This window comes from Kogia breviceps, chromosome 7, assembly GCF_026419965.1.
Source record: "Kogia breviceps isolate mKogBre1 chromosome 7, mKogBre1 haplotype 1, whole genome shotgun sequence".
Lineage (NCBI taxonomy): Eukaryota > Metazoa > Chordata > Mammalia > Artiodactyla > Physeteridae > Kogia > Kogia breviceps.
In genome coordinates, this window is record NC_081316.1 from 97428426 (window position 1) to 97456064 (window position 27639).

At 36.6% G+C, this 27639-nt stretch overlaps 1 protein-coding gene across 1 annotated transcript in view; it reads left to right on the plus strand.

The window, feature by feature from the left end:
• ATM (ATM serine/threonine kinase) overlaps positions 1 to 26849 on the plus strand; it is a 140916-nt gene extending 114067 nt beyond the window's left edge. Inside the window, exons 55-64 of the mRNA XM_067038886.1 lie at positions 156 to 238; positions 1630 to 1770; positions 2533 to 2649; positions 10401 to 10550; positions 12701 to 12866; positions 14224 to 14310; positions 18870 to 18984; positions 19745 to 19808; positions 23582 to 23718; positions 23825 to 26849. Coding sequence (XP_066894987.1) covers positions 156 to 238; positions 1630 to 1770; positions 2533 to 2649; positions 10401 to 10550; positions 12701 to 12866; positions 14224 to 14310; positions 18870 to 18984; positions 19745 to 19808; positions 23582 to 23718; positions 23825 to 24008 — 1244 coding nt within the window. The 3' untranslated portion in view covers positions 24009 to 26849. The remainder of the gene's footprint in view (positions 1 to 155; positions 239 to 1629; positions 1771 to 2532; positions 2650 to 10400; positions 10551 to 12700; positions 12867 to 14223; positions 14311 to 18869; positions 18985 to 19744; positions 19809 to 23581; positions 23719 to 23824) is intronic.
• The last annotated feature ends 790 nt before the right edge of the window (positions 26850 to 27639 follow it).

Genomic DNA, 27639 nt, shown 5'->3' on the forward strand with positions numbered 1-27639 from the left:
TGTCCCGAGCCCTTGGTCTTCATTTCTAAATCAGGGCCTGAACCACAGATTAGCCACAGTTTGGGTTTATGGTATCTGCTGAATTCTCCTGCTTTACCTTCAGTACTATTCCTCAATTTGCAGTTGTCACTGAAACCTCTTTATTTTAAATACAGAAGGCATAAGTATTCCGGCAGACCAGCCCATTATCAAACTTAAAAATTTAGAAGATGTTGTTGTTCCTACTATGGAAATTAAGGTAATCTATCATTAACTGTTTTGATTTTTTAATTAAGCTAAATTACTCTTTAGTAGCTTAAACCATTTGAAATAGCCTTTTTTTGTAGGTCAAAATTGGTTAAATATTGGCAGTTTCACTTGTTTCAACCTATAGTTGTTGTTGTTTTTTTAAATATTTATTTATTTGGCTGCATCAGGTCTTAGTTGCGGCATGCGGGATCTTTCCTTGTGGCGCTCAGGCTCTTAATTGCGGAGTGTGGGCTTCTCTCTAGTCCTGGTGCACAGGCTCTCTACTTGTGGCACGCGGACTCTAGAGTGTGTGGGTTTAATTGCCCCATGGCATGTGGGATCTTAGTTCCCCAATCAAGGATCGATCCCACGTCCCCTGCATTGGGGAGGAGGATTCTTAGCCACTGGACCACAGGGAAGTCCCCAGCCTATATATATATATTTTTTATTGGATTCCCTTTGCCCAAGACTTAAAATATTTAAAGGCCTCTCCTGCTTTCTTTTCTTTTGCCTTCATTTTTACAGCTGTCATCTTTCTTATGAAGAAGTCTATAGACTTATTTTCATTGGCCAGAAGAAGGAAAGATTTCATGTGTTTATGCCAAAATTAAGTTTTAACTGAGCAAGAAAGTCCCTCATTGTTTTATACTGGTTTTTAAAATTCTGTATGCATTAGAATGTATTGACTGTGATGTATTACGGTATTAAATAATACAATATGTATTACAATATTAAATTAACTATAATATACATGACACTTTCAGTTATGTCCTGATGGTCTTTTATCGTTAGAAGTACGATGTTGCCAGGGATATATGTAATAATAAAGGTTACAGTTTAGAAAATGATAATTTTAACTATATTGTAAAATCTCTCCTTTGAGTTTATAGTTTAGTGTTTAATATCTGTAGTTATTTGATTTACAATGTAGCTTCATCATGTGGATTAACCTATCAGCAAGTTATTTAGCTGAATATTTCCTGAAAAATGCCAGATTTAGCAATTACAACCAAGAAAACTCCCCTCCATACTTTTCTAAAATTTACCTTGTTTTTGTGAGGAGATGACTTAATTTATACAGATAACTTAACATATACAGGTCACTGGCAAGACCTGAACCAGGGTTTTTCAGTAGTTTTTCAGTAACACTATTCTAACTTTGTATGCCCTACTTTTATTAAGAGATGTTTAGGGAGGTAAATTTTATCTATGTCACTTTTTAAAGCCTTTCCAATGTCAAATCTTCTTTCCTTCATTTATAAAGTTACCCCTTCAGTTCTTAACCAACAACACATTGTCATTCATTCCTCTGTTTAATATTAAAATTGTCATTTATAATTCATTTTTCTTTAAATGCAAATTGTGTATCTGAGCTATTGTCATATTTATACATTTTATTAGGTGGACCCCACAGGGGAATATGGAAATCTGGTGACTATACGGTCATTTAAAGCAGAATTTCGTTTAGCAGGAGGTTTAAATTTACCAAAAATAATAGATTGTTTGGGTTCTGATGGCAAGGAAAGGAGACAGCTTGTCAAGGTGAGATTTTCCTTTTGTTGTTAATGAAAAAAGTCAAATAGAAAACTTTAGTTGATATTTTCTTCCTACTTTGGGTCTTTATTTTTATTCTGAATAATTACAGGTGAGGAAAACATAAAGTAGAAATATATTGTTTTCTAGAAGCAGAATGCTTTTCCTCATTTTTTTGTCTCTCTGAAAGACCAGCCTTATTATAATAGTTGGTTGAAGTAAAAGAATACTTTTAACATGTACAGACATGTTGAGATTCACAATCAGCCTGCTTGTTATGGAAAAAAAAATTTTGGTGAGTATTGCTAATTTTCTTGAATAGTTCAAGTTGAAGGTCCTTGCTTCAGTATCCTGAATCTGGCACTTTGCTAAGTGCTATTAAATGTATCCGAAAGCGACAGCATTCCTCCCTTACTCTGCTGATTAAGCTCTTTGGGCCTTGCTGGGAAGTAGTAGAGAAACAACAGTGCTCCTCTACCTTGGTATTTTACAGTGTGCCCTCAAGTGGAGGGGTTCCAATTATTTTAATTACAAAAGCAGCAAGTGGGGGGAAACTTCTTATTTCTAAATTGGTCTGTCTACCCAGTGGTATAGCTTATTCTAAATGAAAGAGTAGTATTAAGTCTTAATTATTTAAGAGACTGTTACGAGGAGCACAATCCTCAGATTGATTTCTAAGTTCCCTTTGGCATCCTCAGATGACTCTTCATGTGATTTTATAATAAAGAAAATGAACTATGCTTAGTTGTTTGTGTTTTGATTATTCTGAAGGGCCGTGATGACCTGAGACAAGATGCTGTCATGCAGCAGGTTTTCCAGATGTGTAATACATTGCTGCAGAGAAATACTGAAACCAGGAAGAGGAAGTTGACTATCTGCACATATAAGGTAACTAGTTTATACTTCTGCTGCTTCATTAAGAACATGTAAAAGACACCATTATTCAGGCAGGGGTCAGCAAGCGTTTTCTGTGAGGGACCAACATTTTAGATTTTGTGGGCCACATAAGGTCTCTGTTGCATATTCTTTTTTTTTTTTTCCTTCATAACCCTTTAAACCTGAAAGACCATTCTCAGCTCACAGGCTGTACAAAAACAGTCTGGGACTGGGTTTGGTCTAAAGGCCATATATTGCCAACATCTGATTTAGACAATATTTTTCTTTTGTAAAAGTACACATTAATGTTAATTGCAGCAATTTTTTCTTTCAAGAAATCTTGTTTCCTGTAATAATCAGCTAAAGTATTTTCCCCTTATGTTTGACCATTTGGCCTATTTCTGGTATAAAAGTGCTTATAAGAGGAAAATTGATGTTAAAAAGAAAATACTGATTTAGTGAAGAATATAGTATATAATATAGGGTTTTAAAATTTTAAATATGTTAGTTTTTGACTAGGTAATACATTTGCATGGTTCAAAAATCTAATAATAGAAAAAGGTATAAAAAGGGAAGCTTTCTGTTACTGTTTTCCCTGTCAACCTCATGCCCCCTTCTTATAAGTACCATTTTCATTTGTTTCCAGTGTTATACAAATAGAATATATGAATATATTTCCTTATTTCCCCCCTTCCTAGAGAAATGGCAACATATATATATATATATATATTTAATTCAGCAATATGTTATAGAAGTCTTTCTCTTTTTTTAACAACTGGTTTATGTATTAGTACATAGTTATCATACAAGTCCCTTTCATATAAAATGGGCATCTGGGTTGTTTGTAGTCTTCTGTTGTAGCAGACAATGCCATGCTGCAATAAATAACACTGAACATATAATATTTCATATATGTGCAGGTGAATCTGTGGGATAGACTTCCTAAAGTTGGATTGATGCGTAAGAGTAAATGCACCTATAATTCGCTAGATACTGTCAGATTACATTTAATAGAGGGATGTACCAATTTGCATTTCCTCTAGCTTTTTGCCTGAGAAGATAATTCTCAAGTCACTTTATTAATTAATCATTTTTGGCCCCTAAATGAGTGCTCAGCTAGCATGTTTATGTTTTTTAAAATAGCTGTAAACCTTCATTTTGAAGGGCCTGTTTTTTACAGGTGTTCCTTTCTGGTGTCCTTCCTGTATCTCCTATTTGCCCTTTATTCTTATGTCACTGCTGTAACAAGGCTTATTTATTTATTCATTGTTTCTATTTCTGTGAAGATATAAATAAATTAAGATAATTACTGTATAGCAGAGAAGCAACCTTTCAGAGACACTTTTATGATAGTCCCATATCTGTTTCTTAAACCTGCAAAATGGTATATACCACAAGTGTTTATATTCTCTAGTGAGTTAACCCTACTTAACCTCGAGGTATCCCAACCATCAACTAAGACTAGTTTAAAAATATAATAGAGGGCTTCCCTGGTGGTGCAGTGGATGAGAGTCCGCCTGCCGATGCAGGGAACACAGGTTCGTGCCCCGGTCCGGGAAGATCCCACATGCCGCGAAGCGGCTAGGCCCGTGAGCCATGGCCACTGAGCCTGCGTGTCCAGAGCCTGTGCTCCGCAACGGGAGAGGCCACAACAGTGAGAGGCCCGCGTGCCGCAAAAAAAATAAAAATTAAAATTAAAAAATAAGTAAATAAACATATAATAGAAAAAAGTCCCTTTCACAATAATATAGTGTATATAATGTGAATAAACTGCCTAGGAATAATGTTAATAAGAAACATACAAGACAATGAAATAAAATTACAAAACTATAACAAGAAAGAATAAAGGAACACTAAGGTAAGGGAGAAGGCCCATGTCTTAAATGGGAAGGCAGTGAAAAATGTCAGCTCATTTCTAATTTATGCATAGACAATGAAATTTCAGTAAAAATTTTTATATCATGGAAACATGATTTAAAAGTTTATCTTGAAAAATATATTGGTGAGAATGACTAAAATGTCTTTGATAAAAGCAACAGGTGAAAGTGGACTGTGTCTAATCATATGAAAGCAAACGGTAAAGCTTTAGTAATGAAGATGGTATAGTTCGTGACATAAAAATAGATTAATATCCTTGAAACGGATGTTTATGTATACATTTATAAGAAATCAGTATACAGCTTTCACTTTTAGAAAGTTCCTGAATAAGCCTAAAAATGCTGTTAACTCTGGGTATGATGGGATTATGGATAATACCTGCTTTTTAATATATTTTGAATTGCCCTAAATGAACATTTTTTTAAATTATAAGAATAATTGTTAAACTAAAAACACCAAATAGTTAGGGGAGTAGGGAAAAAGAAATTAGATCTACCCTCGAAAATTCTGATTGAGTCAGGCTATTGTAATTGAAAACTGAACTTTTTTAGAGCTTCTTAATTGCCTACAGAAATAGAAATATAAAACTCACTTGTTAGTTGGGTGAGGTTGAGGGGTGGGAAGCATGAAGAAAAGCACACTTTTTCGTAATACCTTCAAGTTAGTGAGAAATTTGTCATGTGAAACTTTGTAGGATATTAACTAATTTAATTGATGCTTTCTATTAGCAGTTGACAAAAAAACAAGTTCTTGTGGAGTGCTAAGAGCAAAAGTTTAAAAAAGATCTGTGAAATCTTTCCTGCAGAAGGACTTCTTTGGTGTGGTTTAGATCAGTGCTGCTCAAATTTAGCAGGCATCATAATCCCTGGAAGGGTTTGTTAAAACACAGATGCTGAGCCCCTAGAATTTCTAATTCTAGGATGGAGCCTGAAAATGTGCATTTCTAGCCAGGTTATCAAGTGATGCTGATGCAGCAGTGTTTCAGGAACCATACTTTTAGATCCACCAGTCTAGTTACTTTGCTATCATTTGATCTAGCTTAATTATAGGACAAAGTTGATGAGCTTTTAACTGTCCAGGTACTTTAATGTGGCAGGTACTTTAACAATTGCCAAGAAGTTTTTAGAGGGCAGATATTCAATAACATGAATGAAAGAAAATGTTTATGTTCTAAATGCCAGACTTTTAGATAGCATAGATGATGACTGAAGAACTGGGATACAATGTGTTGCAAAAAGTTTGGGCTCTAAGATTACCTGTTTATTTTCAGAAAGCCACTCAGGTTTCCAAGCAGGTAACACAGTTTAGCTTCCAAAGTTCATTGCTATAAAGCATGAGAGAGAGAAGGCCCTAACCTAAAACATTTTCAAGGCAGAAATGACTAAACTCTATTTCTACCTTATGACTTTTTAAATATCTGATTTTTATAGAGAACGATTTTACCAATTAAATGGTGGAGTTATTTAATGTTACACATCTGAATATTAAAAAGTAACCTCTTCATATGAGAGTTTAGGTTTGACTTTATTGTTTAGAATTATAATACTGGGCCAATAGATGTGTATTATTTTGAGATTACTCCAAGAATGTGAAAGTTATGTTATAACTCTATTGCTAGCTGTTCTTGATTTCAGTTAACGTTCCTGGAAGTTCTATAATGTATGTAGAAGCAGTCTGCCTAGTCCAGGTCTTCTATGGAGTCATTCCCAACCTGGCACTCAGGTGTCCTGTGATCATTGTGTCAACAAGAAGGGTCATTGACTTCTGAAATTAGCTCTTGGTACCCAAATGTCAGCATACAACCTCAAACGGAGACACCTGTATATTGAGGCACACCAGATACCTTTCATCAGAGAGAATCACATGGAGATGAAGGAAGACAAAGTTCTTATTGTATATGCTGACACTGAAACATAGCCCTCTGATAACTAGAATTTGTGTGACTGGACTAATTTATCTCTACCCAAACTACATTTTTAGAAAGTATATTGAATAACTAGCCTAAAGTCTTAGATATGAGAGGATTCATTTTTTAAAAATCAAAGTCTTATATAAACAGTATTTACATGCAGAAAGAAGTTTCATATTTAATTCTTCATTATGCCTTTTGCCAATAACTAATTTTTCTTCTTTGTGATATATCTTCCTTCTCAGTCAGGATTCTGGGAGATAAGTCATAATGTCCTAAGGCATTCACTGTATATAATGAATTAACTTCATTTCTATGTATCTGGGATGGTACTAGCTGTGTACCTTGAGGTAATTTGAGAAAATAGTCATCAATCATTTTTTGTGACACCCAGGCAAAATACTCAGATACTCAGATGAAATAGGCTATTCCAGGGAATCTTAGTACCTGAGGAAACACTGCCATTTGCCTTTTGAAACTTGAATTCAACTGTTTTAACATCAACCAACATCACAGTTGAACTCTGAAATGAGATAGAAAAAAGCCAACCTGTTCCTTTCTAGATCAGTGTCTTAAAAAAGACAAGGGTTTTATTTTTTTCCCCATAACTAAATATTAATAGAGAGTAATTTTGGAAAAGCGATCTTTGATGGAATATACTAGGAGGCAAGAATGTTAATGTGATCAAGCATTAGGGATCACAGCTAGCTCAAAGATAGGTCTGGGTTTTCTGGAAGGAAGGCATTTAGAGCTACTTAAGCAGGAAGGAAAATCGGTTGGAAACGCTATGAGATCCATTCATTAATTCGTACAATAATTGTTTATTTACACGCCTAGTGTTGTGTTAGATACTCTAGTAGGTGCTGGGGATATAAAAGTAATAAAACATAGTCCTAGTTCTTAAGGAGCTCAGCAGGGGAAACAGACACACAATTATAATGCAAAGTGTTAAGTGCATTTTTAGAGAATGAAAAGAGCTAAAGATAGAGGAATCATGCGTATCTTTAACACCACTGGGGAAGGCCAAGGCTGAGGGCAGGAAGAAGCTCCATTGCCACTGGGGCACAGAATAGGGAGAGGCTTGGGCACCAACTCCCAGTGGCCCCACAACACAAGGCCATCACCCCCAGGGTCACTGTGACTTACTGGAGCAAGCAGAGTCTTCTGGGCCAGGGTTCTTCTAGCTTGTTTTTCACTGTACCCAAGTAGGAGGCCTCACCGCATTAACAGGCAGCCAGAACCTGTTTAATGGTTCCTTACTAAAATGCCTGTAATCCAGCACTGCTCCTCAGATTATGGCCCTGCCTCTAAAGAGAGGGCTCCATTTTGAGAGCTTCTTGGCCCTGACAGTGAGCGGAGGCTCAGGAAGGATACACAGCGTGGATTCACAGTCACTGTCCTTCTTCCGCTTCTGGAGACAATTTAACATCTGAGGGAGTTTGAGAGGAAAGGAGGGACCAGCCCTCTCTGCCCTGCCTCATCTGCCCCTGACTGTGCTCCTATAAGAAAATTGATAAGTAGCCTGAAACCCATGGTACCAGGGCCTACCCTGTATCCATGATCCCTGGCAGGCCCTTCCACTCACCCCCTTAACCAGAGTGGGTGGACATAGAGCAGAAGGACACCTGAAGCCTTGAAAGAGGCTTTAAAGCACAACCCTTTTGCAAGGGCCCCTCTCAGGAGCTTCAGGGCATGGCTCCTGTTCTGTAGCCTCCAGGACCTAGGCCTGTGAACATCCAGGGGCTTAGCCTTAGGATCTGAGCAGCAGTATGTTCCTAAGGCTGAGCCCCACCAGCTAGCTTATCCAGAGCTAGCCTTATTTTGGCATCTTTGAGACAGGGTGCTGACCCTGAGCCTCCTCATCTAAAGAGGACAGTCATAAACGGTTCAAGGCCCAGACACTGTAAAAGCTGGGGTAGAGCCCCCATGAGAGGAACATGAGCCCTGCTCTGGGATCACAGCTGTAGAGGACCATTTCAGGGGAAGGGCAGAGTGGGCAGAGGAGAGTTAGGGGTATGTGTGCAGGCAAGGAGGTGGGGAGAGTGGTGACTTAAGACAGAAGCATCTTATATTCCCTATGTCCTAATTTTGTTTCACTTCAGGGCTTTCACTTCCCTCTGCCTGGAATACTGTTCCCTCAGATCTTTGCATGAATTATTATTCTTTCAGGTTTTTCTCTAATGTTACCTCTTCAGAGACGCCTTCTCTGACCACGTCTCTATTACTCACTTTTTTAAATGTATGTTTTGTTCTGTTATAATACTCGTTACCTGGCATCATTAAATGTCTCTTAGTGTATACGTTCTGACACCACAATGAAGCTTTATGAGGGCATGGTCTTCATCTGCCTCGTTGCCACTCTATTCTCAAGTGCCCTAGCACCGTGTGTAATACATAATAGACTCTCAACAAATACAGTTAATAAATTAATGAAAGACCTCCTTCATGTTAAGTCACAGAACATAAAACAGTAAAACATATTTGAGTACATTAAAATTAAAAATAGAATTAAAGATACTGTAAAGACAGGTGGCTGAGAAAACGAATTTTAAAATGTTAATAACACAGAAAGGATTGTTATAATGTTACTAACAGCAAGAAATTTATAGAATATGTAAATAGCTCTTACAAACTAGTAATAAAAAGACAAGCCAGTAAGAAAAAAGGTAAAGAATACAAACAGCCAGTTCACAAGAAGAAAACATTTGAATAGCCAATAAGTCTTATCAGATTATACTCTAGTGGGAATCTGGAAAATACAAATGAAAACCACAGTGAGATACTATTACACACCTCTTGGATTGACAAAGTATAGAAGTCTGACAATACATTGGGAGGTTATAGAATAAACTCTGCTAATGGGTATATAAATTGGTACAACTACTTTGTATAGTTACTTGGCAATATATGGTTAACTAAGTAGAAGATGTGTATCCCGAATGACCCAGCTCTTCAATTTCCAGGTACATGTATACCCTAGAGAAACTGAAATATATTCATTAGTAGATTAATTCATTGCAGCAGTGTTTCAGGGAAATCTGGAAATAATGTAAATGTTAATATTCTGATTGTATAAATTGGATAATTGTGGCGTATTTATACAAAGTACAGTTGTTAAAACAAATGACTTAGGATTAAATTTACTAACATAGTTAAGGTAAAACACTGTTGAGTGAGAAAAAAGCAAATTGCAGAAACATACATATAGTATAAATACTCTTTATTTAAAGCTTACAATTACTTATGTATGTATAGCTTTGAAATAAACATACTGTATACCCAAAAATATAGGAACATGATAAGCAAGTTAGCAGTCATCTTGTTGGTAGGGAGGGGCATGGGGTCAGTGAAGGGTACAAAGAGAGCTTTGTCTCTTTCCCAGCAAATATGAATAATCTTAGATTTGATAAAGCTGTTTAGTAGGTAAAAGGGTGTTTGTTTATATTATTTTCTACGTTTTATGTACATTTATAAAATGTCATAATTTTTAATCTTCCCAGTAAAATTGCTTTTATGTTTAGGAATACATTTCCTCTTGGTGAAGCTAACGAGACTACGAAGCAAGAATGCATACACTTTCAATTATTAAAGTATACTAAAATTGACACTACATTTGATATTTTCCAAGTGAAATTCTTTGAATTTGACATTAAAAGTATAGGAAAGCAAAGTTAATTCCTCTGCTAAATGGAACAAACTAAGTATGGCTCAGTCACAGATGATGAGTATAATTAACAGGATTGACTTCTCAGGTGTCATGGAGATTGAGAGAAGAGCAGGTTCTCAGAAGTCTGTGCAGCAGACTAGAAAATCTTATTCTTCGAGCTTGTTTATCTTCAGTTGCTTTCTTCCTATGGACAGAAAAATAATCGTATAACTTGAAAAAATGCTTCACACTGACTCTGATAGTTGAATAATCATCACATGCTCTTTAATGCCTTTCCATAATCAAAGGATACTTAATCTGTAACTTCAGGTGGTTCCCCTTTCTCAGCGAAGTGGTGTACTTGAATGGTGCACAGGAACTGTCCCTATTGGTGAATTTCTTGTTAACAATGAGAGTGGTGCTCATAAAAGATACAGGCCAAAGGATTTCAGTGCCTATCAGTGCCAAAAGAAAATGATGGTGAGTAACACTCAAAAATATGTTATTGCAAGATTATCTAATAGCTTATTAAAACATATCAAATATTACAGAATGTAAAAAGTTTTAATTTCATCAGATAATTGTTAATGACAGTAAGTATAAGAAAATAAGCTCACCAGAATGAAGGTGTGTGTGAGTGAAAAAGGAAGGTTTTTAAACTATGTTAAGCGTCAACCCTTGTCCTATAAGAACTTAAAATTATTCATTGTATGCAAATTTGCTTCCAGTTTGGGGTAAGCTAATTCTTAACAAAACAAACAAATAAAACACTAACTAAAACCAAAAAAACCCATTATGAAATAGAGACATTCAAAGACATTTGCCACATCACACTGGCCATCTGGTCTGATATTCATTCACCCAATCAGTGACATTTATTAAATGTGTCCTCTCTACCAGATACTTTGCTGAGACTTCACAAATATGACTGATCACCATCATACTTATCCCATTTTAAGATGAGAAGAAGTGGGCTTCCCTGGTGGCACAGTGATTGAGAGTCCGCCTGTGGATGCAGGGGACACGGGTTCATGCCCCAGTCCGGGAGGATCCCACATGCCGTGGAGCGGCTGGGCCCGTGAGCCATGGCTGCTGGGCCTGTGCGTCCGGAGCCTGTGCTTCGCCACGGGAGAGGCCCGCGTACCACCAAAAAAAAAAAAATGATGAGAAGAAGTTCTGAAAATTTTGCTTACTCCAGGTCAATGAGCTAATAAATAGTGGAGCAAGGATTTAAACCTTGTCTGTCCAACTCTAAAATCCATTTACTTTTTCTTTTGTTGTGCTTTCTGTTATATGTTTTTTAAAATGTATGGTAAAGTACTATAGGGATTGTGATGTAAAGGTACTGTGTAGGCACAGAGGAGGAAGTGATCAGTTTTACCTGGGACAGGGAGGAGTGGAGAGAATCAGATTCAAGAAAGACTTCATAGAGGAGATGGTGTTTGAGCTGAGTTTTATAAATGAATTGGTTTTCCAGGCAGAGGAACATACAAACAAAAAGGAAGGAGGCATGAACAGGCAGGTAAAGATAGCATAGGCTTAGGTTTTGAGGAGGAACAGATGAGATTGAAGCAGCAGTCGTTAGTCAAAAAATGGAATGTTATGAAATGTTAAGAAATTTGCACTCTATCCTGCAAGCAATAGACAACCCTTGAGAAGGATAGTAATATCAGATTGAAAACTGGGAAGACTAGAAAACTCTGAAAACACATATTTTTGAGGGTTTATATTTTTGAGAAAGCTGGCTAGAGGCATGAGGCAGAGTCTGAACTAAGAGTAATAACAGTAGGAATGGAGAACAGGCAGTTCATATAAGAAGTATTAAAGAGGCAAAACTTAGATGATTTGGTTGCTGTTTAGAAGTGGGGTTGGTGAAAAAAAGAGTATCAGTAGCACCCAGTTTCCTGGTTGGTATGATGGAGTAGGTGGAGAAGCTATTTACCGTGTTGATGAATAGAGGAAGTGGCTGAGTTTTGCCAAAGATGAGAAGGTGAATTAGTTTGGATTTGGAAATGATCCAAGTGAAGATGTTGAGTGGGAAGTTGGAGAGGCACATCAGGCTGGAGCTTATTAAAGATACCTGAGCCAAAGATACAGATTTGGAAGTCATCAGTCCATAGATGAGGATTGAGCCTTTTGAAGTAGATGTGCTTTGCTTCAGGAAATTATTACATAGTAAGGAAATGTTGAAGAACAGATCTGAGATGTGTCAGCTGCTTTGCCATCCATCCGGGATTGATTCTTCCATTCTTTCTCTTTTTCCTGTTTTCTGTCACACCCCTAGTGCTGTGATACACCTAAGACTATCTGGAGCTACCTTTGCCATTTTTGTGTTTACTTCCATATAAATTACAGAATCATTCAAATTAGAATTGAATTAAAACAGATAACAGTCACTGTTGCTATGCCACCTTCCCCTAAAATTAACATGAAAACCCTAAAGGGATTATAACTTGTTATTGCTTCCCTGCCCAGATTTTAACTTCTTGTGGGTAGAGATAATATCTTGTTCATCTTTTTATTGCCTTTATATCTATCATACTATTTTCCTGTTGAAACTCCTAGTAGACTTCAGTTAAATTAGTTGAAGAGAATATTCAGAAAATAATTTTATATTTTATCTATTACAGGATGTACAAAAAAAGTCTTTTGAAGAGAAATACGAAACCTTCATGGAGATTTGCCAAAATTTTCAACCAGTTTTCCGTTACTTCTGCATGGAAAAATTCTTGGATCCAGCTGTTTGGTTTGAGAAACGATTGGCTTATACTCGGAGTGTTGCTACTTCTTCTATTGGTAATCTCCTTATACATTTTAGTAGATTCAGCACTTCCTACATTCTGAGTTACAGGGGGATGGTGGTGGTGATGGTGTTTGTTAATCAAACCATCTTCATCATTAGATCATTGTGTTTCTTGTTCATCCTGATTCTTAGCTTCTAAATGTAGCTCTTCTTAGCTTTGGCACAGAGAATTTCTTTTTTCCAGGTAGGGAAATAAAGACTGGTTATTTTTCTTCATTGCTTAATAGTGAATATGGCTTATTTTCTTTCCCCTCAATGTATTGTTTTCTGGGATTTTATTTGGTAAATAATAAAACTCGTGATAATTCCATTTAAGTTATTTCCTTTAATTATTATTGTTCTTGCATACAGCCTCTATAATACCATGATATTAACACCCAAAGATTGATTCTGTTCAATAGAATTTTGGTTTTGGAATAGAAATAATGATATATATTTAAATATTCTGTGTCCAATATATATTTTGGCTTTTTCGATTTCTGAGAGATTGGAATAGTTAGATAGGGCAGTTAAAATCTTAGAGTATGAGAACTAACAGGAATATCAGTGATCTATTGTTTTTTAATTAAAGACCACTTTTTTCATCACTTAGGTACAATACACCAGGAAGGCAAGACATGTATATTTTGAAAAATTTCTAGGTAATAATGAAACCCTCTTTTTTTCTACAATGAGAATCATTAATCTGATTCAACTAATTTCATTTACAAACAAGAAAGTAGGCCCAGTTAATGACAGAGCTAGCCATGCACCCCAGGCATCCTGACACCTTGTCCACTATTTTTTCTATAACACCTCATAGTGTGTTTCATTAGGTTAAAAGCATTTTAAAGCATGTTATCATCTGTGTTAAAAACAGAAATGTAGTTTTTCCTGGACATATACCTGATGAAATGAATTATTGACTAATTTGTGTTAAATATAATTCATCAAGCAGAAGAAAGTTTCACTGAAGAATGAAGAATTTACCCATAGGCGCCTCAATTTAAAAGTATGCTCAATAAATATTTGAGTGTATATAGTGCACTGCTTTGGTCCTGGTAAATAATGGGTCTCAATTTTAACCACACTCAATTTTGAAGTATTACTATTTTAATATATGTGCTTATTAGTAAATGGAAAACTTTTTTAGCAAATCATCTAGGATTTGTAAAATGCAGTATAAATGAAAATAGCTGGTAAGATTTGACTTAAACTGAAAATGGCCAGTTATGTACATAATTAACTTCAAGTAGGCAAAAAAGCCTAAGCTACTTAAAAATTATATAGAGTCAGTGGTATTAGTTGAAATTATGGTTAATTGTGTTACAGAAATAGATGATATCAGTAATTTCAGATTTTTTTTTCTAGTTGGTTACATACTTGGACTTGGTGATAGACACGTACAGAATATCTTGATAAATGAGCAGTCAGCTGAACTTGTACATATAGATTTAGGTAAGTAACAAAAGATATGTTTCTTTGTTCAGTAAATATTTGGTCATCAAGAAATGTTGTTTGTCTGGCAGGATATTGCAAGTATGAGAGAGAGAGAGATCAAAAGAATAAATATTGTTTAAAAAAAAGCATAAACACAGTGATGCTGGAGGGTGTACCTAATTCTGCCTTGGATAATGAGTGACATTTAAGCCAGGTCTCAAAGAAAGAAAGGATAATCTAGAGAGAGGAAAGAGCAGATATGAAGGGAGGAATAATGAAGTTTTAGCATGTTTTAGGAATGGTGAGACATTAAATGTGGCTGGAGTGAAGTTTGCATGTAGTTGAGTAGCTTGAGGTATAGATTGGTACTAGATTATAAAAAGCCAGGCCAAGAAGTTTTAACTTTAATCTGTTAAACAACGGGAAGTAAATGAAGATACATTTAATCAGGACATAATTTTATTTGATTATTGGAAAGATAATTTGGGGAACAGTATCTACACAGTAGGAGAACAAATTAGGGGATGTTATCATAGTTTAGACGAGATAATGAAAGAAATGATTGGGACTAAAGTTGTGTGAAACAGGAGTTGGATTTGGGGGACATTTTTGTAGTAATTTTGCACCAGTGATATTAGATGTGGAAATAGTGGGAGAGGGAACTCCAAGATAACTGAAGTTTCTAGCTAAGGAAAACAGCAGGTTTTGTAGAGAATAAGAAACTGATGAGTTTAGTTTTGTATGTTGTTTTGAGGTATTATTGGGATTTCCAGGGGAAGTAGACAGTTTAATATATAGGAAAGCAAAGATGTTGAGCATAGTAAGAGATGTAGAACTTTTCAGCAAATAGATTTTAGTTGAAGTCATTGGACTAGAGGAGGTTCTAATCTTGTACATCATCCTTGATGAAGAGAACTAAAGTTGGAATTGTAAGGAATCTCAGCATTAAAAAGGCTGAGTCTTGGGAATTGCCTGGTGGTCCAATGGTTAGGACTCGGCACTTTCACTGCTGAGGGCCCAGGTTCAGTCCCTGGTTGGGGAACTAAGTTCCCACAAGCTGAACAGCGAGGCCAAAAAGAAGGCTGAATCAGAAAAGAAAAAAAGAAAATGATGAATAACCAACAAGTCTTAGAAACTAGAGGTAGGGATATCTTGGAAGACAAGAGAGGATAAATTTTCATGGAGGAAGAAATGCTGTGCTCAGTAGTATCTGATACAGAAAGGTCAAATAAGATGAATGCTGAAAATAGACCTTTGAATTTTAATCAATCTTAGTAAACGTTGGATAGAATGGAGGAAGTAAGATTGGGAAAAGGCAAGGATTAAATGGAAGTTAAGGATGTATAGGCTAAGAATGTGGAACTGTTCTTCAAGAAATTTAGAAGTAAGGGAAGAATGAAGAGACATTTGCTGCAGAGATGGGAGACACACATTTCGTCCCCTCCCCCCACTTCTTTTGGTTTTGAGGGGTTTTTGTCTTTGTTCATTTGCTTTCTTAAGATGGGATATACTTATATGAGAGAGACAAAGATAATTGAAATAACAAGGGAAATCGATTTGAGTTACTAGTGAGAGTAATCAGCTTTGCAGGCTATACCCTGAGCTGAGTAGGGAAGGAAGAGAGACTAATAGACTAGAAATCTCAGTGAGTTTGAAGATTATTTACACGAATAAAGGGGTAGAAGGAGAAGAGGTTTTAATTAAAATGTAGAATTTAAGATTTCTTAGAAAGTACAGTTTTAGGAGATTATAAGTTCTATAGTATAAGTTTTTGCTAAGTGGTTTGCTAAGAGAGAGTAAATTGAATTTCATTAGAACAGAGAATATCAAGATTTTTTTTTTTTTTTTTTTTTTTTTTTTGCGGTACGTGGGCCTCTCACTGTTGTGGCCTCTCCCATTGCGGAGCACAGGCTCCGGATGCGCAGGCTCAGAGGCCATGACTCACGGCCCTAGCCACTCCGCGGCATGTGGGATCTTCACGGACCGGGGCCGAACCCGCGTTCCCTGCATCAGCAGGCAGACTCTCAACCACTGCGCCACCAGGGAAGCCCCCAGGAATATTATATGGTTTTCCCCAGAATGATTCCAGAGTTTGGACAGAGAGGAAGATCATGAGCTATGTCCACACCAACATTCAATGAATTTGATAGGAATTCTTAGACATTGGGGTATAAATATGAGGATGAGTCAGAATGTGGGAACTCAGTAGAGGAGTGAAATTTTGCATGAGAACAAAAGGGCAGTGCAGTGGAAGCTGCAGAGTAGAGATAGGAGTCTGCCAACCGATGTCCAAGCCATGCTAAACACATCTATAAATGAGAGAGGTAAATTGGTATAACCAGTTTGGAATACTGTTTGGCATTATCTGCTAAAGCTGGAAATTGTGACCCAGCAATTCCACTGCAGTAAAAATGCATGCATGTGTATAAGAATGTTCATAATAGTACTATTCATAATAGCCCCAAATTAGAAACAGCCCCAACCCCCATCACAAGTAGAATGGATGAACAGTCTACAGCCATACCACCCTGAACACGCCTGATCTTGTTTGATCTTGGAAGCTAAGCAGTGTCGGACCTGATTAGTACTTGGATGGGAGAATGGATTAATGAATTTTATTGTATTCATGAAATGAAATACTATATAACAATGAGATTGAATGAACTACAGCCACACTCAACATGGAAGACTCACAAATACAATGTTAAGTGAAAGAATCTAGATACAAAAGAATATATACTGTATAATTCCATTTATGTAAAATATAAAACTGATAAAATTAATCTATAGTGTTGGAAGTCAGGATAGTGGTAAACCTTTGAAGAGGTGTTTCGTGATTCATAGGGAGATGAGGCCGGGCTTCTGGAATGCTGGTTACATGGATTTGTTCATTTTATAAAATCTCAATTAGCCACACACTTGAATGACTTTGATGATTTGTACACTTTTCTGTGTATCTCTTTGATTATCTGTTGCTGCATAAGAAACCACCCCAAATTTAGTAGTTTAAAACTACTATTACTATCTCTTATAGTCTATGCGTTGACTGGTCTCAGCTGGGAAATGCTCACTTATGACCTTTCACACAGCTGTAGTCAGCACCTGGGGCTGAATTTACCTTAGGATTCAACTGGACCAGTGTCCAACATGGCTTCTTACACATTTGATGCTTCATTGCTCCTCCATGTGGCCTCTCTGTCAAAGTAACCTGAACTTCTTACAGAGCATCTCAGGGCTCCAAGAGGAAGGAAGTAGAAGTTAAGGGTTAGCTTGCAACTGGCACAGTGTCACTTCTGCTATATTCTCTTAGTCATAGTAGTGTCATACGACCAATCCAGATTCTTCCCTCTCTTTCTGGGACTCCAATAACAATACATTAGACTATCTCCCGTATCACTTATGCTATTTACGTCCTTCTCTATATTTTTCAAACCTTGTTTTTCTTTCAACTCACCCATGGTGTCAGTGGAAACCATGTGAGGAGCCTGGACTTCCCATGTCACCAATCTGTAACAAGGAGCCCCCTTTCCTCTTGAATGTCAGAGGAGGCCAAGTGGGGAACCTGGTCTTCTACCATGACTTAGCAGTAAATAAGATGGTTACTCCCAAAGCCAGCCAAAATAGAAGTGTAGATAAGATCCAGAGTCTCATAATGTAATATCTAAAAAGGTCAAAATTTCAATTGAATATCATTTGTCAGGAAAGTTGCAGTTTGAATGAAAAACAATAGACGTCAGCACTGAGGTGACAAAGATGTTAGAATTATCTGACAAAGATTTTAAAGCAGCCATCATAAAAATGCTTCAAGGAGCAATTACAAACATGTTTGAAACAAATGAAAAGATGCTAAGTCTCAGCATGGAAATAGTTTCAACACAGAGATAGGAGATATAAAAGAGAAGCAGGTGAAAATTTTATTTTGCATTTTTTAGATGATTCTCTAGAGAACTACGTTGAGTGAAAAAGCTAATTCTCAAAGGTTACATATTGTTTGACTCCATTGATATACTGGAAATTACAAAATTATAAAAATGGAAAATAGATTAGTTATCACTGGAAGAACAGGGGGTAGGTGTAGGCCTTGGGAGTAAGTAGGTGTGGCTAATATAGCATGAGGGATCCTTGTGTAGATGGAAATATTCTATATCTTGATTGTATCGGTGTCAACATCCTGGTTGTAATATTGTACTGTAGTTTTGCAAGATGTCGCCATTGGGGAAAAGTGGATAAAAGATACACACACACACACACACACACACACACATATATCTTCTGCATTTTAAATTCTACCCTTCACTACCTCATTTTTAAAAGTCACCCTTTAATATAGATTTCTCTAATTACCTCAATAAATAATTTTTTTAACTTAATTTTTTTAAATTGGAGGTGGATCTCCTGGAGAATACTGGAGATGAAGAAGGCAGGCAGAGCAGAAATAGAATAAATGACTGTGTGTTTTAGTACTGATTGAATATTGGTGACAAATTATTTAGTGCCTCTGCAAAGTTCACATGCCAGTTGAGAGGAAAGTAAATTAGCTATGAGACCTCCTAACCTCACTGTATTTTTTACTTCAGGAGTTGCTTTTGAACAGGGTAAAATCCTTCCTACTCCTGAAACCGTTCCCTTTAGACTCACCAGAGATATTGTGGATGGAATGGGCATTACTGGTGTAGAAGGTGTCTTCAGAAGGTAAGCCAAATAGGGTAAGGTAAGGCAGATGATTTTTGGTGTTGAAATTATTTGGATTATTGATTTCTATAGATTATAGAGTTCACCCTTACTAGAATTATTATACTCTAGTGCTTTACCACTACTAAGGAAAAGACCTTGGGTAAAAGCAGTAATAATTTCCCCTTCCTTCAGACCACCTGGGACCTCACCCAATATGACACACATACTGTCCTCCCTTACTGCCTCTGGAAGCAGTCCGCCTTTACTTTTCACACCTCTGTCCTCGCTAACTCTTTGTTTACTGATCAGAACTTCTCTTGGGTGCTCATTCTTGGGTATATAAATTATCCTAAAGGAGCTTATGATCTGGTACCAATTCCTGCTAAAAGAATTTTGCAGTTCCCTGTGGTTTTCCCAGCATAGGTCTACATACTCAATTTTCTTTCTTTTTTAAGTCTACATACCATACTCGCTTTTAACAGGGCAGATTCTAGTCAGAGTAAACTGTAATTACCATAATAATCAACTGAAAGAAATGTTTCATAGTAGTATTGTGTTATTCTTATAAATGCTAAGCTCATATTCACATATATATTTGTATTCATTTCAGAAACATCTACTGAAAACCCACTCTGCCAAGTACTATGCTCTTTGAGATAATAATTGGGGAATTATTAACAGGAATAGTCTCAGCATACTAAACATGAGTATATAGGAGGTAAAGATATATTGAAAATGTTGATGTATAATAAAATTCATATTTATAATGTGTTTCTAGATGCTGTGAGAAAACCATGGAGGTTATGAGAAACTCTCAGGAAACCCTGTTAACCATTGTAGAGGTAAAGTATATTATAAGGAAATCTTTATTTCTCTGCCTGATAGACTGTGTATCTTGTTAAGAAAGCACTGATTGGAGGATCAGTGCTTTGTTTTAATGAGGTGGGATGATGCTGGGCAGCAGGAGAGTAAATAGTGGCTTAGAAATGCCTTCAGCCCCCTCAAGTTTCTTGGAATGTTACAGCACTATAAGTAACCTCTAGTCTTTAATACCTACACCAGCACTTTGACATCTTAGGTACCTTGTATGGTGTTATTTTCAGATGGTTTCCTTTGGAGTTTGAAGATAAATCAGTAAGTTGTATTTCCTTTTCCCATGCCCAGATTCAGAACCATGTAGTGAGACAGATGGAGATCTGAGTGTCAGCATTGTTACTGTAGGAACATGACTGAGCAGTGAGGGCCAAACTGGCTTGCTGCTGGTGCCACCTCAGTGCCTCTTTGCTGTCTTAACTTGGGGACAGCCCACCGAGTGGGGTTTGGGCCTACGGGGCATAAATACTCCATCAGAATCACTGCCTCATGTTGATCAGGGCAGAAAGGGAAGGAAGTCCAGCAAATTTCCAGTGCTTATGACGTTAATTCTACCCAAGTGAGAATTGGGTACCCGAGGCAGTCATTCTCTATCCTAGTAAAGGGTATGTGGGGCAAGAGATCAGGAGAGTGTCCTCCACAGGGAAGCTTGGAAGTAGAGTTGAAATATGCCTCCCTTACATTCTTTCAGCTTTTTGTTCCTTTAACTGGTGGTGCTGGACCTGGCTGCACTTTACTATCACCTGTATTGCTTTTAAACCACATTGCTGTTGACCAAATTTGAACTAAACTTCTACGGATGAGGCAAGAACACTTGTATTTTTTAAAAGCTTCATTGGCATTAACCATTAAGCCTGTGATCAACAAGGGTGGAACTATATCCCAAGGAGGGTGAAATTTATAGTCTATTAGGGTGATCATGTGTCTACTGCCTTTATGAACCAAAGTCCTCTTTATAGCCCCTTTGGACTGGTGGCAATATGGATTTTTGGTACAAAGAGAGTAAAATGGGTCCCAATAGTGTGTTGATAAAGTTAACTCTAAGGCTGTGCTGTTCCCAAGGCTGGAAAAGCTTTCCCTTTTTCCCATGTTATGTTCATACATATTGTCATTTGTTTGCCATTGGTGCTGCAGCAAGAATAAATGAAAACATGGATGCCTCAGTAATGCAGAAATCAAGGTCTAAAATCAAATTATCTTGCTTTTTTGCATTTAAGACCAAAAAATCCAAACTTTTCAAATTAATTTAAGATCCAAAGAAGTTTAATGTATTCCCCAGTATTTTATTCTGTTCAGTCTCAGTCAAAAGGATTTTTGTGTCTAGGTAGATGTGGGGGTTCCTTCAGTACCGATGTCCTGAGTTAACACATGCTAGAAGAGGGTAGTTCCTTCAAGACTTCAGAAGTTTTATCAGTTGAATGCCAAATGCTCATGAGCCTCATTCTTTAAAGAGTGGTAGGAGATAAAGTTAGAGAGGTAATAGTGGGCAGGTTATTTAGGGGTTTCTACCTTAGTGTGAGGATTTTAGATTTTACTGAGTAAGATGGAAACTCTTGGGCAGTTTCAGGCCACTGCATCTCCACCTGCAATAATGGTGTGACTTATAAGCTTTATAATCTTTGTGTATTTTACACTGACTTGCCTAATCTTCCCTCTGTAAATCTGTCTGAATTTCCTGAAATAATTTAGTGTGGTTGTCCCAACCTTCCCAGCTGACCTCACTATGGACTTTGTGCCTTCAGCTTTAGCAGGGTACTTCTCAGGAGTTTTGCTGGATCCCAGTCCTCTGGAATATCATTTCAGTCTCCTCTTTTTGTAGTCATTACGTTTGCTCTGTTAGATTTCGTTGAGCCACAGTCACTGTTCCTGATATAATAACAATTAAAACTTCTCGCTTCCTAACCCTCTTTAAGAACACTGTGACTTGGCTGCATTTCCCTTTCCCTCTCAGTACATTTGTCTCTACTGGCCTTCAGGATCTCATTTTCTTTTTCATAATAGACCATCCTATCTTCTAAGATTTTATCCATTCTACTAAGGTAACCTCTCCTTTTAACTCAATGGTTCTTAGCCAAGTGCAGTTTTGCTCTCTAGAGGACAGTTGGCAATATCTGGAGACATTTTTGATTGTCATAATTGGGGCTGGGGGAGATGTGAAGTACTGTTGACATCTAGTGGGTAGAGGCAAGAGATGCCACAAAACATCCTATACACACAGCCCTCACACCAAAGAAATATCCAGCTAAAAAAATGTCAGTAGTGCCAAGATTGAGAAACTCTGCTTTAACTTAATCTGTATTCCTTTCTTGTTTTTATTCAACTAGTTCTGTTCTGATAATAAATAAAGCTAAAGTATATTTTTTTAATTACTCCAGTTCCTCCTTGATTCCAGAATTTGCAAATAGGATTCTTAACACAAGCCCTTGGGTTTGAAATAATTCAATTGTGTTGTTTCTCTGTTTCAACCAAAGAAGACCATATAGTCCGTTTATAATAGAGGCCCCCATTTCTTTTCATTAGTTGGTTAATAAAATATACGTCCCTTTTGGGGGTGAAACTGGTTTGGGTCCCTGAAGTCTAAACCCATGTCAGTGCCCAATTTGAAGTCACATAGAAACCCTTAAATTTATGACAAACCACATATATTCAGAGTCAGTCCCTCTGTGTTTTTTAATAGTCCTGGAGGATGCTCAGAACAGCATAAACAGATGACCAGTTTTTGGTACTGCTGATCTAGTATTTGTCCTGGAATTAAATGTGTAATGCTAAGGGCATTTTATAGTATCAGACTGCAGACCTACCTAGAAACACAAAAAAGGCAGCAGCAAGAAAGTATTTTAACTTTGTAATGCTGGAATATCCTGCAAAATCAAGCATTTCTGGAATTGAGTCTTCACTTATTATTAAGACCTGTATGGTAAGCATTTTCTGAGGCCTATTATAAAAAATTATGTGCTTATAAACACCAGAGGCAGTTAGCTGTTCTGAATTGCCGAGGTCAAAAATCCCTGTGACCTCAGTTACTAAAATTTAGACTTAGAATCACTTGCTCTGGCCATGCCAGTTACTTTAGTATTCAAATTTTACTCCATATATAGATTTCAAGATGACCACCTTAGCACTAGCCCTTGGGTTTTGAGGAGTTTTCAATAAATTATACCTTTTTTTCTCCCCCCAAATTTGGAACTAATTGAGTGGAAAAGAAAGAGCCTTAAGAATAAGATAGAGATCAAAATGTCAGGTTTATTACTGATACAACTGTTGGAGAATATGCCTTAGCAGTAAGGTCCAAATAGGCTTGCTACTGCTGTCCAGCTCCCACAATCTAATCTATCCCTTGGTACAGCTCACCTGAGGGAGAGTTGGGGCCTGCAGTTCTCTGTTTTGGCAAATGTTCTTACCCAAGAACTGATCAAGAGGAGAGGGAGAAGGAAAGAGTAGCTAGTGCTTGTCTGCTTTTAATTGATTAGTTTCACCCAATCAGGAAACATGGGTCAAAGGATGTCACAGCCCCCAAAATGGAGAAAGAATGAATTCAGATGGGAGAAAAATCCCAGAGCATCATGTTAGTATGGTTTCCTCCACAAGGAAACATGAAGCACATGTGATAAGTTTGCCCCTCCATCCCAGTCAACTACCATGTGACTGGCCTGTATTATTTTTATAATACTGGTTCTACTGTTTCTAAATACATCATCAAAATACACATTGTTCTTCTAATACTTATGTCCTCTCTATCTAGGTCCTCCTGTATGATCCTCTCTTTGACTGGACAATGAATCCTTTGAAAGCTCTGTATTTACAGCAGAGGCCAGAGGATGAAAGTGAGCTCCACTCCACTCCAAATGCAGATGACCAGGAATGCAAACGAAATCTCAGGTGAGCAGTATTTGGGGAAGGATCTGTTGTCAATTGTTCAGATTCTCCTATTCCCAAGGCCCTTTAAACTGTTCCACCTCATTAACCTTTGTGTTTTTGTCATTAGTGATATTGACCACAGTTTCAACAAAGTAGCTGAACGTGTCTTGATGAGACTGCAAGAGAAACTAAAAGGAGTGGAGGAAGGAACCGTGCTCAGTGTTGGTGGACAGGTGAATTTGCTCATACAACAGTCCATGGACCCCAAAAATCTCAGCCGACTTTTCCCAGGCTGGAAAGCTTGGGTGTGATATAAGCATGTGATTGATTGCCTTTGAATTCAGCCTTTAGAAATCGTATTTTGGCCTTCATTTTTAACCCACCCACATACTTCAAATAGGTATTAATATTGAGCGAAGTAAACTACTGTGTTTTTTAAAAAACGTTTAATGCTTGCTTCATTTACCTAAAGATGCTTTGATAGTCTCAAGGAACAGTTTTCTCACACTTTAGAAATAAACAGTCAGTCATGCTCTACTTCTAAGGTAAATGTTTATTTTTTCTTCTCAAGTGCATACTTGTATCATTTTCAGTAGACTCACTGACTTTTGCTTTAGCTGAAAATGCAAGCAGCAGGAGTATAGCAGCAGGGCTAGCAGGTTTTTCTTTAGAAGTAGAACAAATAAATATACTGCTAGTTTTGATATAGCTTTTAATTAAAACTTGTTTCCCAGATATTATATATTAATGATAAGATATTAATATATAAAAGGAAGAAAATAACTTTAAAATTGTAACCATCTATACACCATGGTAAATATGTTTGGATTTTCAGTAGTAAGATGACTCAGTGTTACTGAATAATGAAGGTGTTACAATATGGAGAACAAATTTCACAGACACAGTATAGTTACTATTTTTTAGAAATATATTAGACCTTCTCATTCTATTCTCTTTATCTTTTAAGCCCTCTGTTTCCAGTACTTTATCTTTCTATGAGGTCTTCATATCTGTCTTCTAGTTCATGAATTCTCTTGTCTCTATGTAATTTCCTTTTTAAACTATTCATTGGGTTTCTCCTTTCAAAAGTTGTTTTCCATTTCTGGGTATGTATCATTCTTAAGATTTGCCTATTATTTGTTTCATGATGTCTAGTTGGGTTTTTTTTTTTCCCTTTAAGTTTCTGTTGTTTGTATCTGTTGGTGTTTGTAATTGGTGGGCTGTTTATCCATGTATTTTGTGATTTTAGAAGGTGAGCTTATTTTCAGCAGGACCTTGAGTGACCTGGGTTAAGAAATATTCCTTCCAGAAAAGTTTTATGTCTGGTTATGTCATAGTTCCAGGGCTATCACTGACAGAGGACCACTCTTTTTTTAATTTCTTGGCTTCAGGGTTTTCTGACCTGAAGAGTACTATAAATTTACTGAGAGAAGACTCCCAGGCCAAGACAGACATTCTTCCACATTATCTCCCTGTGCTAGTCGGCAGAATATTTTATTGATGACTCCCCTTTCACTGAGAGTGTAAGCCTGAATGTGTCCCAACCTTATGGACATGAGGGGAGGTGCATTTAATTACTACCCACTGCCTTTTTAAAGTCCTCTTATAAATGTTGTAGCTGAAATTCATAGGTTAATGAGATTGGCAAGTTTGCCAGGACAGCTAGAATATCAGCTCACACATCTACCTCTCTGGTTTTTAGTTTCCTTCTGAAACTGAAAATTTTTGGCCATAAGGATTTCCCCTTTCTTACAACTTCTGCTATGTGTTTAAAAAATATTTCTTATACCTTACCTAGCATTTCTGTGTGTATTGTTGGAAGGAAAGGGTTTAGGTATCAAGTTTAATATATAGCTAGAAATGGAACTCTTCTGTCCCCATAGTGTCATTAGATAAAGAAATGAAACTACTGACTTGTCTATTGGTGAATATAATCCTTCCTCCATCCTTAGGAAACTGTTCATCTCAGCTGCAGAGATTAAGAAATGGGTGACTGAACCTTAATGAATGAATAGGATGAATGAATAGGAAACCTATTTTTATTACCAAAGTGAATCAAGGGAATGTAGCAAACTTAGAATGTCTTTATTTAAGAAAGCCTTGAAATCTTCATGGGTGGAATAAGAAATTATCAGCTAGATGATAGTATAGGTAAGTCAATTTGTAGCTAATTCTTGTTAGTTGATGTATGTTATTCAAAGAGCTGTGAATAACATCATTAATCTACTCTTCAGCATTGAATGGTGTGCTGTAAAGCTACTGTCCTATTCAGATATTCTTATTAATGGCTTTGAAAATCTTACCAGATTTTCAGATAACAGAAGGAATAACTAATTCACAGGTGATAGAAATAAGATTCTAAAGATTATGACAAGCTGGAACAGTCTGGAAATGAATAAGATAGAAATTTACTGGAAACAAATGAGGAATGGTTAGGTTTTTAAAATATTTTTGATAAAATATTTGTTGTATGCTGAGTACCTGACATACATTATATGCAGTGTCTTTTGCAAGGTTAGTGATGTTATTCCAGTTTACAGCTGGGGAAAGTGAAATTTGGAAAAATAAAATAACTTCTCCAAGGGCAGAATATAATAAGTTGAAGGTACAAGTTTAATATGGACAAATCTCTTAACTTGGAAATCTTTCAAGTGCAAAGAATCTAGGCTTCACCAGTCAGTTGCTCATAAGGTCTGTGGAAACCAAGGAGAGAAGCTACTAGAAAAGCAGATAAATTACAGACTGTTTGAACAGTTGTGTTCAGATTAAGGGAAATACTATTCGTTCCACTATTCTCTGTGCTGATCATACCACCCCATAGTATCTTCCTAATTAGTAGGTAAATAAATCCATGGTCATGATAGTATATACTTAAAATATATGCACTTAGAAATGCTAAAAAATTAAATATGACCTAAAGCAAATAAAAGCAAAGAGGAAAACCTTTGATCTTCTTAAAGATTAAAGTAGGCTAGTGTTTAAATACATAGAAAGCTAGTGTACTGGCTTGAAATATGGAGATATGTGCCACTTCAATTATTTTGGTTGTATCTTAATAAAATTATATATTTCATGTAGATTTTTTTAGTACTATTGAATGTATTTTTTTATTACACTGTTACCTGTTTTAAAATAAATCTTAAAGAAAGTGTATGCTAAGACTCATTCATTTTATTCAAATATTTGAGTGTTCTATGTGCCAAGCATGGTGCTGGGTATACAGCAATTTACAGTGCAGTGTGGACTGAGAAGCCTGCTATACAGGACCAGACCAGTATGGTGCATCTCACTCTAAATAATCTAGTAGTTTTTCTTGATTACCCTGTGACAAAAAGCCAAATGAATGTTCTTTTGGGGGGGGGACCTAGAGAGTGATCTGGTCGACATTTCTAGAGTCTAAAAAATAATATACGGGAAATGACAGATAAAAAGATCCTAATATGCTAAATTTGAAGCTTGCATTCCACATATTTATTGTTTTTTTAAAAATCAATAACTTCAGTCTTTAGAGTTTCAGGCTTTTTTGTCCAGTTTCTGAAAAAGTGAATTTTGCATAAATACAGTACAAAGTTTTCACAGAGATTAGGTTCAGAATTTGGTGAGTTAGATGAAAATCTAATGAAAATTATTCCCTGAAAATTCCCTTACTTTGCCCATAATGTACAACATGCATAATTTTTAAAATGTACAACAATATGTAAAAATATATACTTTTACACTAATGTACAATGTATGATTCTAAAGCAGTGGTTCTCAGGGGTAATTTTGCTTCCCCACTCATTTGGCAATGTCTGAGGACATTGTGATAGCATGAAACATTGACATATAGTGTTGAAGTTTAAGATCAGTACACATTTCCAAACCAGGAGAGAAATGGTCATGATTTGGCTTGTAGATCTTGCCTTGCTATAAGTGTGTGTTCATAGCTGGTCTACTATTAAC